This window comes from Taeniopygia guttata, chromosome Z, assembly GCF_048771995.1.
Source record: "Taeniopygia guttata chromosome Z, bTaeGut7.mat, whole genome shotgun sequence".
Taxonomy (NCBI): domain Eukaryota; kingdom Metazoa; phylum Chordata; class Aves; order Passeriformes; family Estrildidae; genus Taeniopygia; species Taeniopygia guttata.
Window position 1 is genome coordinate 23,376,075 of NC_133063.1, and position 16,399 is coordinate 23,392,473.

Here is a 16,399-nt window from a genome sequence, read left to right on the forward strand (position 1 = left end):
TTAAATTAAGTTTGAAGTTATTCATAGCAGGAATTTTATCTGTTTAGATGTCCGTATGAAAGTGAAAGCCTGTCAGATTTTGAGTTCATGGGTGTAGTGAAATTCCAGTAGGTGATACAGTTCCTTTCCTAAACAGCCTTAGAAGTTGGAAAAAAAATATTTAAGAAAAAAGAGGCTTAAAATAGTTAATAGTGTACCTACCAACATAATAGCTGCTTTGATAACCTTATAGCATGATCTCTGTTACATGTAAATAAACTGTGGCAATTAATTTATTTCTTACAATAGTAAACCATATAACATACATTGTATTTGCCAGAGTATCTCAGTAAAGCATGTCATATTTTTTCTAGACGGTCCTATTGGATATGTATATTTGTTCAGTATTCCCACATTCATTTCCAGAAAGTGTAGGGAATTTTGATGCCTTGTTTTTCTATTCTTTTGCTATTCTAAATTTTCCAAATTTAAAGGTAATTTCTGTTCTCTTTTCTTTTAACAGTCTGATACCTACCTCTGCATGTCAGTACGCCTGCCAGTGGATGATGAAGCCTATGTAGGTGAGTATTGGGTAACTGAAGAAACTTAAGCAAGCCATTTTCAAGAATCTCAACATTTCCTTTTTTTCTTTGACTCATATTAACTTAATCTTTGGATGTCAGAGTTTCCAAAATGCTTTTGTCATGTCTAATGCAGAAACAAACTAGAGGGAGCTACTTAGAGTCAAGAAAAAACTGTGTCTGAGGAGATTCATGAGTAATAGCAGTTAAGGAGCTGCATGCAGATGCCTCTGGCAGTCAGGACCAAACAGTCCATTTGTAAAGTATTGGCTTTCTGTCTCTGACCTCATACTTACTTCTGCACTGCTGAGCAGACTGTTTATTTACTATTTACTTCCTGGTACAGGTTGTAAATCCTAAGTACTTAGAGTCAGTGTTGGCTGCAGAAAGATTTTACTTGGAGGAGAAACCAAACCCTCTCCCTCCTTTGTTTTTTGGGGTTTTTTTGGTTTTTTTTTGTTTTTGTTTTTCTTTTTTTTGTTTGTTTTGGTTTTGGTTTTTTTTATGGCATGGCATGAATAAGATGGCAGAAAAGTAGAAGAAAATTTGTAATGTGTTACAAATGCTGTCGTCATATAAATCAGCAGAAGAACACCATCTGTTCAGAAAATCTTTGCAGTAGTTAAAATTTTATTATGCCTTGCTGTGAACATAGAGTCATTCAGATAGGGAGAAGACTCATTGGTTTGGCCGAAGATAGCTTTGCTTTCAGAACGTGCTATAAGCTGTACAAAATGAAACAATATTTTTCTTTCTTTACACTTCTGTTGTGTTTTAGGATACCTGCCCTTAATAAAAGTATGGTGAGAATCCCATGTAGTTTTTGATGTAGTGTATTATGAGATTGTTGTTCCATGTGAATTTTCTTGTGGAAATCCCTCAGAAGATTTTGATTTTCATGTTGTATTACAGTAACTAAGAAAAATGATTAAATCTTTTTCAGTGCTTTGTCTATATATCTGTTTTGTAAAGAGGTGAGAATCTGACCTCACATTATGGTTCTGATTATGGTCCCACAAGGAAAAATGAGCACAGAAGGAAGGGAGTGAATGTTCACTCTCAAATAAATTATACTTGCTGTGCTGTGTGTGCAATAGACTCTTCTGCTTTTGTTGATTCATAGAAAGGCAATACTACTAACTTCTTCCTTATGCAACTTTTTTTTTACGTATGTCACTGAGTTGAAAAATTCCATAGTTTAATTCATTGTTAGGTTATGTTGCTTGTGTTAAAGGAACGTAAACTTCTTTTGATGGTGTGTATGCTTAAAAGGACCTACTGAAAGAATTTGCTTAAAAGCTACGCAAAGTCTCGGTGCAAATCATGCAATGCAACCCATTTTAGTTTTTCTGTGGACCTAAAAATTTATATATTCTTCACCTGACTTTTACAGGATTTGGTCACCTTTCCAGTGATCAGTGTTCCTGAGTACTCATCATTACAAAGCAGAATAAGTTCTCTGGACAGAGAAACCATTCTAGTTGTCTTGTAGAGCTTTGAAGAGCAAGAGGAATTTGATGAGCAATCTTAAAAAACCCAGCTTGTTGTGTGAACATAAGTGTTCCCATGATAGCATTCCTTACAAAGAAATATATATTGGAATATATATATATATATATATGTATTATCTTTTTTAGTATGCTATAAAATTAGAAGAAAATTTTTGGGTTTTCCCTCTTTTGTCACTTCCACATAAGGTAAAAATGAATAGGCATATGGTCAGTGTGAAGCATGTGATCATCCCTTTTTGCTTCACTGGAAAGTGTTCCTCATGGAAAAGGCTCAGGTTGGAGTCTTCATAATCCACAGAAGTTACCTGATCATTAGAAAGAGTAGACTCGGTCATATTCCAGCTGTAGATAGTTGAAAGAATGTATAATGACCTACCTCATAAAATATCTAAGTAGAAAACTAATAACTTGCATACATGTATTCTGTGTTGTGTAAATAACCACAGAAAGTTGGAAGACAGAGAATGTTTAATCTTTTTGAAAGGATAGAGTCTGTATTTTTATAGTTTCGTTTGTGACAAAAACAACGGAAAACTAGCATATGAACTGTCACTGTGTTGCTGTGTAGTGATGTTGAGAAGACTGTGTTCTGTAGAGCTTCAACATGAGGATGTGTGAATACACGTAAATGAAACAATAAACTGGGTTCCTGAGACATTTTCATGGTAAAGCTACATGTTCTGCCTTCAGTTCAATTTATTTGCTAAATGCCTTGCACTTTGTTTCCTTTTATGGTTTAAAGAGACATTTTTATGACCAATTGTCTTTACAGTTTCATTATACAGTTTCAGACTTACTAATTCATTACTTTTTTAAACTTTGCCTTCCTATTTTTACTCTTGTGTCTTCCTTCCTCCAAGACATTTTTGGAAGAGCAGTCTCTATAATGGAACCTTCAGCAAGATATTTTTGTTGCATATTGGTGAAATATAAGAGCCTTGGAAGAGAGAGCTTCTTTTTTAGTGTTGTATGTGGGCACTACTACATTCTTATTAAGTAGAAATTTTTTTGTAACATTTTTTTGAGTATTTTTATTACATTTGTATATAAGGACTTTGAATTCAGCCTTCGACTTTGCTATTTCCCTAAAGGAAACCAGAAAACAGTTGTGCTTGAACAGGAACAGTGGGTATAACTATGTACTTCAAAACTGGAGGGACACTGTATCAGAATTCACAAACTTGTTCAGAGTCAGTTCTCAGACACTATCAGAGGAAGGAATTGATCACACTTACTTAATGAAATGTTGCCAGCTGGAAGGAGAATTAGAGTAGGTTTTGCCCTATGGATCTTTTTCCAGCATGCATCTGTATAATTTTGCTGATGCTGTTTTCTGTATTAGGTTCTTTAGTGGAGGATTAGACTATCAAAGCTGAGATTTCTGTTTGAACCAGTTGTTTCCCTGTCCCAAATGGCTGTAAATACTGACAAATTTGATTAAGGAGAATATTTTTTTGTGAGGTGGGTTGGTGTACATTTAGGTTTATGTTAGGAACATACCCTTTGCTCCTGAGAAGTGAAATAGTTGTGAGATTAATATGTTGATATTAGTGAGTGAGATTAATATGTGATTTTCCAAGAAAGTATTACTCCAGTTTTACTTTTAAAACATCTCATTGTGGCTTTCTTCTTCTGCATCCTGTTTGATTAATGTTTATAAATAAATAGCTAAATCAGAAACTCAGGTGAATCTTTAATGGTGCAGGCATTGGTAAAAATCAGTTTTTCATAACTAAATTGTAGAGAGAGCTAAACTGTGCTCTACAGGCACTCAGAAAAATTTAGTCTGACAGTAGGCCTCTCAGCCAAAAAACTTGACTGTCACCTTCATCTGCTTATATTCATTTATATGGGTGACGGTAAATCAATGTCTTTTTCTTAGTGACTCATGATAAGTCTCTGTCAAATTGTGCTCTAGAAATGAAATTGAGACTTCTACATTCAGCAACACACACTGAAGTAATTAGATGGTTTATTACTTTTCATCCATGAAGGACTCTAAAAAGCTCTAGGTTTGTTACTTCGTTATGGGATGTATAAACTTTTCTAGTGCCAAGAAATCTATCAACTTTATTTAATGGAATTACTGTTTGTAAAGATTAGCTTATTAGAAGTTAGTTTTTTAAATACGTAGCTTAAGTACACGTGGTTAAGGTTAAACTGATGTCATGTTTTGTTCATTCCTGTTTCCCTTTGAGTTTGTAAGTAGTACTTGATCAAGAAATTATGTTAGTCTTGAATTTAGTATGTATATGAAAGCTGCTGCTGTTATTTTAGCAATCATTTGTATCACTTCCTCATGCATTAAAAAAATTAACTATTGAGTAATATTCTGTTTATTACTGTAAAATGTGGAAGCTGACAACTAGGAAAATAGGATTGCTGTTTGATATTTCCTAAGCCTTTGGTAGTGACAGTTCCCAGCACAGGGAGTGCTGGGATGTTGTAGCAAGTCCAGAGCAGGGTTACAGAGATCATCAGAAAGACGGAGCACCTCCTCCATGGGGAAAGGCTGAGACAATTGAGGTTGTTCAGGAGAAGAGAAAACTTCTGGGTGACCTAATTGTGGCATTCAGCCCACAGGAAAGATGGGGAAAGACTTTTTAAAAGAGCATGGAGTGACAAGACAAGGGGGAAAGGAAAGACAATAGGTTCAGATTAGCTGTTAGAAGAAAATTCTTTACTGTGAGGGTGGTGAGGGTCAGGCACAGGTTGCCCAGAGAAGCTTTGGTTGCCCCATCCTTGGAAATGTTCAAGGCCACGTTGGATGGAGGTCTTAGAAACATGGCATAGTGGAAGGTGTGTCTGTCATGGCAGAGTGATCGAAAAAAGATGGTCTCTAAGGTCCCTTTGAACCAAGGCCACTTTCTCATTCTGTGACAAGTACTGCATTTGGCTTGAATCCCACATTAATCTGTATGGCTTTTGCAACACAGGATTTTTAGTTGAATTTTTTTGTTTGTTTTAACCTTCTCTTTGGAAAGTTATGTTCCCGGGTGTGCTGCTAAGAAAATAGCTGTATAGGAACCATACTGTAACCACCTATATAAAGCTGTCTTAAGCTCATAGACTGACTGTGAGGTTATTCAATGCTTCCTTAAACAATCATGAGGTATATCAGCTAAAATAGTGTATGCCAGAAATCTGATTTTGCTTTGTTAGCTTTGGTGCATTGTTTTCTCTTGGTAAGAATAGCATTTAATAGGTATTTGTTGTAAGTTTTATTATAGTGCTTGAAGGTCCTGTCCATGCTCTAGGATATCATTGTAATAGGCACTAAGACTTCCTGAAATACTTATTAGAATAAATACTTGCAATGGGAGAGTGGTAGAAAAATAAAAAGAAGCAGAGACAGTATTAAGCAGCAGGACAGGTGGTGGCTTTAGCAGCTAGCAGGCCTAACCTTCAATTTTACCTTTATTGAAGGCTGCCTTTATAAGTGGCTCTTACAGGATACTTTAGAAGTGGTCCTTTTACAGACACTAATTTTGACAATAAAGTTCATGAAATTTCACATATGTGAACTGCTTCAGAAATATAATCTCTTGATTGACAACAGCAGCTTAAAACACCCAGAACATCTGAAAAGTAAGTTAGGAATTCCACAGAGTGACATGTTGCCTCTGCCGTGCCAAGTGTAAACCATAATTTCACTACTAATCCATACTGATAAAAACATCAAAACAAGAATTGTCTCCATAGTACAGATTAAGCTCTTGTCTATGAAAGAAGTAGAATTTGCTTGTAAAAAAATGAAGATGTTGGATTGTCTTTTTCTTCATGCTGGCAACTTCAGTAGCTCTTAATTCATATATATCACTCGAAGTACTTTCTCAGGGCATATGGGTACTCTTACCTATGGTACCTCTGGTGCCATATGGTGCCTCTTACTCTTCTGGAATCTCTTATTTCTCAAACCAAGCCCTCAGCTGTGGCATGCTTGCTTCCTTGCAGTCTGACCACCTATCTTCACGCTAAAACTTGACTTACATGCTTTAACTGTTGGCTGGTTTTCCTTACTTTCTGTGATAGATCGCAGCTCCAGAAATTGAGTTAGAAACTATTTGATAGTTTTTCCTCTGTGAAAGTGGGATGCTAACCCACATCATAATTCATTTCAGGAACCCTGCCACAGCTCTTTGTTAAAATACTGATTTCTGAGTGCAGGTAATGCCATAAGTTTCAGGAGCAGAATATTGTTTCACTGGTTTGCAGCTTCACCATCTTCCCTGTTAATAGCTAAACGACAGTTACTTAGAGGTTTCTCATTGTCTATGCACATGTAGAGGCATCAGTAACATGTCTTCGGAATTTCTGCTGTAGTATAAGTACAAACCATAGCATTCTCTGCAAGGGCATATTTTTTCTGTAGTAGTAAAAGAATGTAGTTTACTTCTAGAGATGCCAACATTATACATTCATGGTCAATATTACTCCCATGATGTTGGTAAAATTTTTACTTTACTAAACAGGATCACAAGTACTTGAGAAACAAAGCCAGTGTTTTATCTGTGGCATAGTTTAAAGAACAGACATTTGAGAGGTGAATATTCACATCTAATATTCTAATAATGAGAAATATTTAGGCAGTGAGATCATGCTGATTTTAAACAAATCTTGGTTTACATTCCAGAGCATGTGACATATTAGTGAGACTTAATTCCTTCTTGGAACAGTTGTCCCAAGAAAGATTCAGGGAAAAAGTAAGACAGATAGAATACTGGAAGAAGATATTACTAATACAAAAGATTTAGTTGCTCTTAACTGTAACTTACTGCTTGTTTGTATTTTTTATGAAGTAGAAAAGAATTAGAAGAGTATTATTAAGTCACAAGTTCAGATTTCAAAGGTAGATTGCAATTAGACTGGTGACAGTAAAATTTTGTGGTTTGAGATACACTGATATAATAACTTATCATATTTAACTTCTGTGGGAAATACAGTGGTTTTCATTAGGAAATTAGAGTTTCTTTTTCTTAATAAATAAATGAGATACATACAGTGTTTTAGCTTAGAAGGAAGGCTGTTGAATGAAAATTTAAGGAATGTGTGTAAGTGGAATGCAGAAGGCAAATAAATGGGTGGGGATGTACTTGCCCTATTTGTATTATAATAGGGAAAAATGGCACAAGATTATCTTGGTTATGTAATTTATGGTGAGATTAGATAGCTTACTTGTTTTGTTATATTTTTTTTTCAGTTGACTTTAAGCCTCATGCCAGCATGGACACAGTCCATCACATGTTACTCTTTGGATGTAATGAACCTTCCTCTACTGAAAACTACTGGTAAGAAGTGCATCTTGCTTTTGTTATTAACCAACTCTTTTTCAGTGTTAATTGGTTAAGCTTCTTCCAGTGTCAGAATGCAGAATGTCGGAAAAGCAGGAAAATTTGAAATTAGGAAGAAATATATAACAATCTAGTCTTTCCAAACTTAAAGTGCTTCTTTTTAACTAACTCCTCCATATTCTTCATGACTAATTGACTGTCTTCTAGGAGGAGGCAGAAGCTATAAAGAGAGTGTCATTGAATACCAAGAAATCTAATCTTTGAACTATAGTTGGCTGCTTTTTTCTGTATGAAGCCATGTAGCAGAATGAAGCTGAGCAAAGGATAAACTAAACAAGATTATCAAGTGATTTGGTAGTTCTCTTGTGCTTCCAAATGCCTAAGCAGAGGGAAGTGCCTAAGCATTTTGAGAGCAGAGGGAAACACCCAATGCTAGTAAAATAGGTGTGTGAAGGCAATGTGAAGAGAACGTGAAGGTGGGTGGAAATTAATCATCGATCCAGTAATTTTGCAAAGTTTCTGTAGGTTTTCATGAGGTATTTTTGCTGATGCTGCAAAGGTTATATGCATTATTCTGAACTGTAGAACAATTTTAATACAGGTGTTCTGATAGAGTTGTGTAATCATAATTTATCTTTTCAGTATTTACCAAAAAGACCTGGAATTTAGAATTAACAGTATAGTATAATATAATTTCAGGAAAAACACCCCAAAGCATTCTGAATGCCTGTTTTGGGCAGATGATTTGATTAGTATTTTAAACTTGTACAGCACACTCTCCTCAAAAGTCTATCACCTGTTTATCTAGCAACCAGTAGTTCTAATATTGAAAATGTTATCTTGCACAGTTGTGCAAGAAAAGCAGATACTTAAGAAGTTCAGACCAAAGTAAAACTGAAAGCATAGAATTTCTATTAATTTCTTTTCCCTGCAGACAGTTTTTCTGTATTCTTTTTTATTGTATCTCAAATGACAGAATATACTTGAATACTTTAATGTGAACAATGCGCCAACATAAAACTTTTGCATTCTGGCCTTTTAAAAACAGGTTAGTATCCTATTTAAAACTGTGTAGATTGTACTTGGCACTTGTGCTGTTTTCATATTTCTAAAAGTAGTTTTAATAGAGCCTTGGAATAATTTGTACATGATAGAATTATGTTGTTACAGATTGATCAGGAGCTTGTGTTGAGTTGAAGTTATGAGACAATACCTAAGTCACAAGTAACTGATGTTCTGAGGTTGTAGAAGAGTTGGATCCAAAGCCAAAAGCCAAAGTTTTTCAAAATGAATCAAACTGAAATCCCTGTTTTGAGTCTAGAGTTCAGGTGGTTTGAGCTCCCTGGTTGCACTTTCACTCTCCCAGCAAACAACTCACCAATGACAGCCTTTGAAGTGTGGCAGCTAATGTTGGTTTTGTTCTTGATTGACATACCTGTCAAACGACAAGATACTTATTTAGTTATGATGGATTCAGCTCTGCTGGACACCAGATTCCCACCAAGCTACTCTATCCACTCATCAGGATGGAAAAAAACTCATGACTCAAAGCAAAGGCAGTTTAATAAAGCAAAAGCGAATGATGTGCAGAAGTGGAGGAAAACAAAATATTTTATTCTCTTCTTTTCATCACCAAGCCTCTTCCTAGGAAACAGGACTTCAACAGCACAAGTAATGGTTGCTCTGAAAGACAAATAAGCTCTCTCCTCCCCCAGTGCATTCCAAAATTTGAGTCAAAATCAATTTTTAGAACAATAGTGTGTAATATGCAGCTATAGTCCATTTTTAAAGCATTCTGTGTCACTCATTCAGTTTTGAATCTCATTTTTTGTATGTAAAGAAGCTTTACATGATTTTTCAATTATTTTTTCAGCTTTTAAAAAGATTTTTGGTGACTTTTTGTTAGTTAAATTTATACTTTTTACTAGCTCCCTGCTTTCCAATCTGTTTATCTTATTACCTCTTCTTTGCAATCTCCTCTAGGTTTGTTTTTTTCTGAAAACTTAATGTTTCAAGATTATCATTGATGGCAAAATGAGATTGTTGACCATTTTTTAAACAAAATGAAAGACCAGTTCATCTTTGTCCCCTGCAGTCTTCCACCTCCATTCTGGTAGCCTCTTGGAAGTAGGTTTGAAGCAGCCTGCACAGGGCCTTTTCCTAATTAATGTGTTCTTATAAATACTGTGGTATAAATTAAAGATAGTTGGGCCCAGAGTGTGGTGGTAAAGCTGTGACTGTGCTTGTAGTTCCTTCTGGAATTCCTCCTCAACAATCTCTTCAACACATTCCCAAATTGTGCCGCTCAATACTAGGTTAGATCCATGGGGTCTTTTGGGATTTTTGTATAGTAGCAGTGGGAAGCTGCATAATTTTCAGTTGCAGCTGCATCCATCAAAACATTTCACTTACCTTGAAGTAAGTTTTGACTGTCCTTTGGGACATGGGGATGTTTGAAGGGGAAGGTGACAAAACTGTTAGTTATGAAGGTCTAGAAATGCGTGTTGTGAGTACAACTACTAAAAAAGAAGTGGTGTGTTGATACTATCATGATTATGGCAGAGCTTTTGAAGTTTAATTAAATACATTACCTGGGCTGCAATAAAGCTGAAAGATGAAAGAAAAGCACGATATCCTGCTGAGGTGGTTTGATACACATGCCAGAAGAGCTGGTTATTTCTGAGAGATGCCTGGAAAGCACCATTATCATTTGCACATATGGCTTAGGTGTTCTCAGCAGAAACATGATCGAGCTGCATCTGCTAGATGTCCTGATCTTTTTTGTGTTCATACTCTTCCTCACACTGTATGGCACTCTTTTTTCTGCACAATTTCAGGTGACTGAAGCCATGCAAATGCTTTCCCAAGTGTCATTTTACAGGCAGTGATAAACAGTGCAGGGCCTGTACCGTTTTGACTTAGAATGAAACACTGGCATAGACTCCAAACTTCATTGCATCTGGCTTGAGTCTGTTGGTGTAGTCTGACTAGCTTCAGGGTGAAGCTTTCTAAAGCATACCTGTGTATGCTGCACACCTACACTCCATGCTCAGGGCCATGGATGCTTTGCCATTGTAAGAGGGTGCAAATACACCTTGTAAATAAACCTTTTCCCTAATTCAGGATAAAGAGGGAGAAGTGTATTCTAGGTGGGTGTTCAGAAAGCTCCTTAGGGTCCCTTCTTTGATTATCCATGTATATCATCATGCAGCTTACACCCCCATATGGCAGTCAGTGGCTTCTTGGATGTGGTCCAGGTGCATTGTGCTGTCTGTACAACTGTGTCTGGCTATTTAGACTTGGCAGTGTCTCTGCCTGAGGTTTACCAGTTCTTGCAGATTTAAGGTACCTAGCATTGACAAATGGAAATCTTTCATTCTTCACTCTCAGTGTCACCTGCAAGGTACTAGCTGCAGAGGTTAGGGACAACTTAAGCTCTCTGTTACAGTAAACGTGTGACCTGTTTCTGGCCTGTTAACTTGGCAAACCCTCCTTTTTTCTTTTTGTTTTCCCTTGGGTTTTTGTTTTGCATTTTTTTGGTGATTGTTTCTTTTGTGTGTATGTATGTATGTATGTTTATTTTGTGTGTGTATGCGTATGTGTGTGATTTTTCTATTTTGAAAAACAAGAAATCTTGCAATGGAATAAGAATTAACTTAAAGCAACGAGCTTACATTAAGTACAGGGCATGAGTGCCTTCTATATATGGGTTCATATACAATTTCCTGTCATTTTTTTTGACAATTATTTAAAATTAATTTTAAATAACCAATTTTATGTTTTGTGGGGATATTTTCCTGCTTGTGCATGAGTCCTATTCCTCTGTGTAAATGTGGCAGCCATTGTATCACTTGAGTTAATGTAGAAATTTTCATACAGTTCATTACCATAAAATGTTCCTTAATTTTTTCCACCACTTATTAATAGGCTGACAGGGCCCATCAGAACTGTCTAACATGGCCTTAATGCAAAGGGAGGGAAATAATAGAAGGTGGAACATATACTAATATTCATGAAAGCAATCTACATTAAAATAACTGTGTTTAATCAGCATACATTCAAAAAACCATCTTAATTGGTCTTAAAATTAGTGGTTTTGCATGTAACTCACTTGCTGTTTTCTGGTTTCAAAACTTTAAAAATTATATTCCCTTTTCTTTCCTCATGTTTTTAGGGACTGTGATGAAGGAACATGCAAAGATAAATCTAACATTTTGTATGCTTGGGCAAGAAATGCTCCACCCACCAGGCTGCCCAAAGGTATTGGCCCTTTAATATGGAGTTCTTGTGTGCAGGGGCAGGGGAAAAAGGCGGGCATGGAAGTAAGAACCTGGAATATCTGAGAACATCCTAGAATATTTTTATTATGTCTAATTGATAGAAACTGTATAAACATCAACCTAATTAACTGTGAAATATATTATGCTAGTTAATATACTTGTGGGCTTTTGTCATTCTGTTTGCTATACCATTATGGGTTTCTATAGGGATAAAAAAGGCAGAGATAAGTATCATAATATACTGTTTATTTTTATATAGCATTAATCTTGCATTTCCTACTATGTGTTACTAGAAGCTTACTATTTATTTATCTTTCAGTAGCACACAAATAACATTAAAATATTTTTGTTTGTTTAGGAAAACACAAATTCAATTGAAGCATTGAATTTTTCTTGTTTAAAGTATATGTTGAGAATTTAATGTGTTTTTCATTTTTAATGCTTTGATGCAGTTGAGCAACATGCTTGTATACCCATTTTCTTGTATAGTAGACAGCCCTGCTGAATTAAATCAAAACATTTTAAGCTACTTGGAGTGGTATGTCTGGAAAATGGGTTGAAGTGCTTCTTTGTAATTACCGCTAAGGGTCTTAGAAATATCTACCATCTGTATAGCCTTGATCTGAAAATATCTTGAATTCTAAGTATTTTTTTCTTTCATCTTTTACTGCCCATTTTCACAGCTGGGGCAGTATCATGAAAACGCTTCTTTTAATAATCCATTTACACACTTACCAACATTATTATTATTTGATTTGGTTATCAGAATGTCAAATTTAAAAAAAATGTTACATGGAGGATTCTGTAGACGTTTTGTACTTAGAGAATTATGTAGACCTTTTGCTATTAAATCCCTGTTATTAATACTTTTCTTGTTGGCAAGCTGTGCAAAAATAAAAGGTTTGTAGGGAGTATTCATAAAGATGCCTCGTTTGTGCACAGAGAGACTGCAGTCCCATCTATAAGGTGGCTTTGCCTTTTACTGTGGGATTCTCTGACCAAATACAAAGAAATTGTTCTTCTGCTTCCTTTGAAAAATGTTCATTGTATAATTTGTTTAGAGAAATCCTTTCTGGTGATGTGATAATTTGCAATTTCATTTTTTGAAATACTACAAGCTTCTCTGTTGTGTTTTGTGCCTGTGCTTGCTTCTCTCATCAAGTAGCATAGGTGCATAATTTCCTCAAAGTTTTTTCTGCATATAATATTAATTTAAATCTAAAAGTATTTTACTGCAGACCTTTTCTCTTCTCATTGTAATGTCTTCTTAGTAAGTTAGTGTTAATTAGTTTGTATCATGCAGAGGTTATATGAGAAATGAAAGGTCCACCAAATCCTACGTGGATAGTAAGGCTTCATTTTTATTTTGGACTTTTAAAAAATCTGTATTAATGTTCTTTGATTGAGAGCGTTCTCTGCATAAAGCAGATACTTTTCATAATTAAGTTATGGTCCTAGCTTCTTAGTCTGTTTGGGATTATGTGCTAGTGGTTTTCCTGGGTTTCAGGACAAAGATTTCTTCAGTGGTGTCTGAAATTTTCTACCCCTTCACTCGTAGCCAGTAAAGTGATTTGTATTTTTTTATATTGTCAGTGATGGTGAATCGTCTTACATTTTTTTTTTTTCTTATACATTTTTTCCTTACACATTCTTTTTTTTCCAATACATTTTCCTTCTCTTAGGTGTTGGATTCAGAGTTGGAGGAGAAACGGGTAGCAGATACTTTGTTCTCCAGGTACACTATGGAGATGTTAGTGCATTTAGAGGTATGCATTTTGGAAATTTGCTTTGTAAGTTGTATCAGCTACAGCATCAAAAATATTTACCTGTAGAAAAGAATTTTTCTGTTAGTGCCGTTTGCAAAGATTAGTGGGCATATTTGGAATACAGTTTCTGTATTGACTTGACTTAATAAACTTAATTTATCTATAACTATTTGAAAGGTGAACACCATTTTTTTCTTCAAAAACTGTGAAGCAGATGACTTAAAGTGATCAGGAAGCAGATTAATAATTTTATGTTTAGAGAGAAATCTGGGGTTTTCATATATAATTCAGTGTTTTGTTTAATGAAGTTGAAATAAATAGGTGTGAACACACTTAACCTGTCATCTTACTTGAGTAGATTGTGAACAGATAATATTCACTGGCCAGTTAGTCACAGTATTTGTATTTGAAAAAAATGTAACTCATGGAGACAGTGTCTTTTTGGTTTGTTTGTTTGGCTTGGTTTTTGATTTTTTTTTTTTTTTTAATGATGAAATGCTCATTTCAAGCATAGCAATATGGTTATTCTTGCCATTGAGAGTCTCACATAATCACATAATAGTTGAGATTGAAACAAATCTTTGAAGTCATCTGGCCCACGCCCGCCCTGCTCAAGCCGGGCCTGTTGTCCAGGCCCATGTCCGGGTATATTCAGGGGTAGAAGCAACCCAGGGCAACCTCTGCCAGTGCTTGGTCACTCACACAGTGGAAGTTTCCTTATGTTCAGCAGAAGCCTCCTGTGTTTCAGTGTGTACCCATCACCTCTGGTCCTGTCTCTGAGCACTGCGAAGAGCCTCGTTCCCTCTTCTTTGCACCCTCCCTCCAGATCCATCTTTCTCTGAACAGGCTGAGAGCGCCTTTCCTCACAAGAGAGATGCTCCAATTCCTTCATAATCTTTATGGCCCTTTGCTGGACAGAATTAATTTAATATGTGGTTAATTAAATTAGATGAAAAATATTCTTTTTAGAAGAGTTGAATACGAGAGTAGATGATTTTATGTACAGCATTTTCTCCCTCCAGAACTGATGGGAAGTAAAATTGGGTGCTAATACATAAATAACTACTATATAAAGTCAAATATTTTATATTTGTAATTACTTGTAAGTCACAATAGTAAACTCTGAACAATGCTTTGGAATCCTTGATGTACTACTGAAAGCATAGCAAGTTAACTGACCACTTTTCATCATTTATCCTCTGTTCTGAATTGCAACAAGTGCATGTGCTTACATACAACCTTCAGTGACTGTATTCTTATGCTTTGACTCTATTCTTATGCCTGTAGTTATCAACAGACATGTAATTACAAGAAAAATCCCCTTAGGGTATTCCTGAAATTTAAAAACACTTGTGAAGCTAGTTGAAAATTCCGCATTGAGTATCTTTGAACACTACTATGAAGGTTTAGGGCATTTTATTAGATAGAATAATTATCCTTTCCATCCCTTCTTACCTATAATTTTGAGCTAAGAATTCATATTTAGATATGCACTTTACTCTCAGATAACAGAATAAAACTTATTGTACCTTGTCTAAAGTAAACAGATTAAGATTTAGTCTGGAGAACCAAAAATACATTCGACAAAAAAATATGTGAACAGCTATCTTAGAAAAATATTGATTGATTTCTCGATTTCATTTTCTTTACTTTTTATATTGTAAAAGCAGAAAATATTGTGGAATTATGCCTAGATAGTGGATACAAGTAAACAAGTAAAAAATTGTCAGAAATTTTGTCTGCCTTTTTATATAGTCATAAGTGTTTTGAGCTCAGATTCAAATTAAAGTAAATCTTTAGATCTGTAAAGGGACCCAGTCAGCTTTGAACTTGGGCTATAGGGATATGCAGTGTAGTTGTAATCCTGGTCTTATTTTATTATTCTATATAAGCACCTTTAAATCTGAGTTTTAAAAAATACTGTATTTTTCTAATGCCTAGAATGTTTTTTTCTTTTTCCTTCCCTTTGTATAACACAGACTAATGTTGTTTCTAATCTGCCATATTATTATCTTAGTCCTTTCCAGCACATGTAAGAATATAATTGTTATCCCCAAGAATCAAAGTGTTTAGGAGGTCTTTAGACCTTATTAGACCTTATTTAGACCTGATAAGGTCTTTTAGCTATTCTGAAATGGAAGGTTTTCACATTGCCATTCTGTATGTGTTGAACATTTTGTATGTGTTTTGTATCCATTGCATTGTTTGAAGCAACTTATAATTTTTTGTCAATATATTTGGAGCAAATTTATGAGGATGTCTTTCATCTTTGTTCAGCTTTAGCTTTTTTTTCATTCCCTTTCTTGTTCTCTCTCTTTTCTTGCACAGTGAACAATGTATTCTTGAATTCTTGGCTTCTTCTTTTAACCCCCATCTTTTCACTGAGAGTAGATTTATTTCTCCCTAGTATCACTCTATGCAAGAATTATGTTACCCACATTGCATATAATAATATATAATTTCTCAGTAGGGTGTATGGTTCTTAGTGTTTTCTTAGGATTTGTTTTTTTTGCTTGGGGAGAGTAATTAGTTTTGGCCACCAAGCTAGTAGATGTCTTAAAAAGATCTGTTTTCTCATAAGAATGTTAGTTGTATATGGAAGTTTGAACATTACTCTGAATATTATTCTGAACATTAGATTTGGTGTGCTTCTCTTTCACATTCTCTTGAATATGCCAGTGTCTTGTATAAATTTAGCTTTTCATATTCACAGAGATTCGTGGCTATGATATATTTTTATATTCTTTTAGCAAATCAGTCATCTGTGACCTTTATGAGGTCGTCATCTGTTAAAAAATTAATATTGAACCAGGATCAACAATTGTCTCCTTTCTGTCTGGAAAGTAAGTTGTGAAAATGTCACTGGGGAGTTTCCTTCCAGATTTCATACTAGACTTTTAAAAATAAATTTTGCTGAATTGATATTGGATGAGTGAACAGATCAGCAAGTACCAGCACCTTGACTTACATTAAAAAACCAAATAAAGGTAG

At 35.1% G+C, this 16,399-nt stretch overlaps 1 protein-coding gene across 13 annotated transcripts in view; it reads left to right on the top strand.

Moving 5' to 3' along the window:
• Positions 1–16,399, top strand: part of PAM (peptidylglycine alpha-amidating monooxygenase) — a 60,399-nt gene that overhangs the window by 3,144 nt on the left and 40,856 nt on the right. For all 13 annotated transcript variants that reach the window (XM_072922156.1, XM_072922160.1, XM_072922157.1 and 10 more), the window contains exons 3-6: positions 503–560; positions 7,272–7,359; positions 11,537–11,622; positions 13,325–13,408. In XM_072922156.1, coding sequence (XP_072778257.1) covers positions 503–560; positions 7,272–7,359; positions 11,537–11,622; positions 13,325–13,408 — 316 coding nt within the window. The remainder of the gene's footprint in view (positions 1–502; positions 561–7,271; positions 7,360–11,536; positions 11,623–13,324; positions 13,409–16,399) is intronic.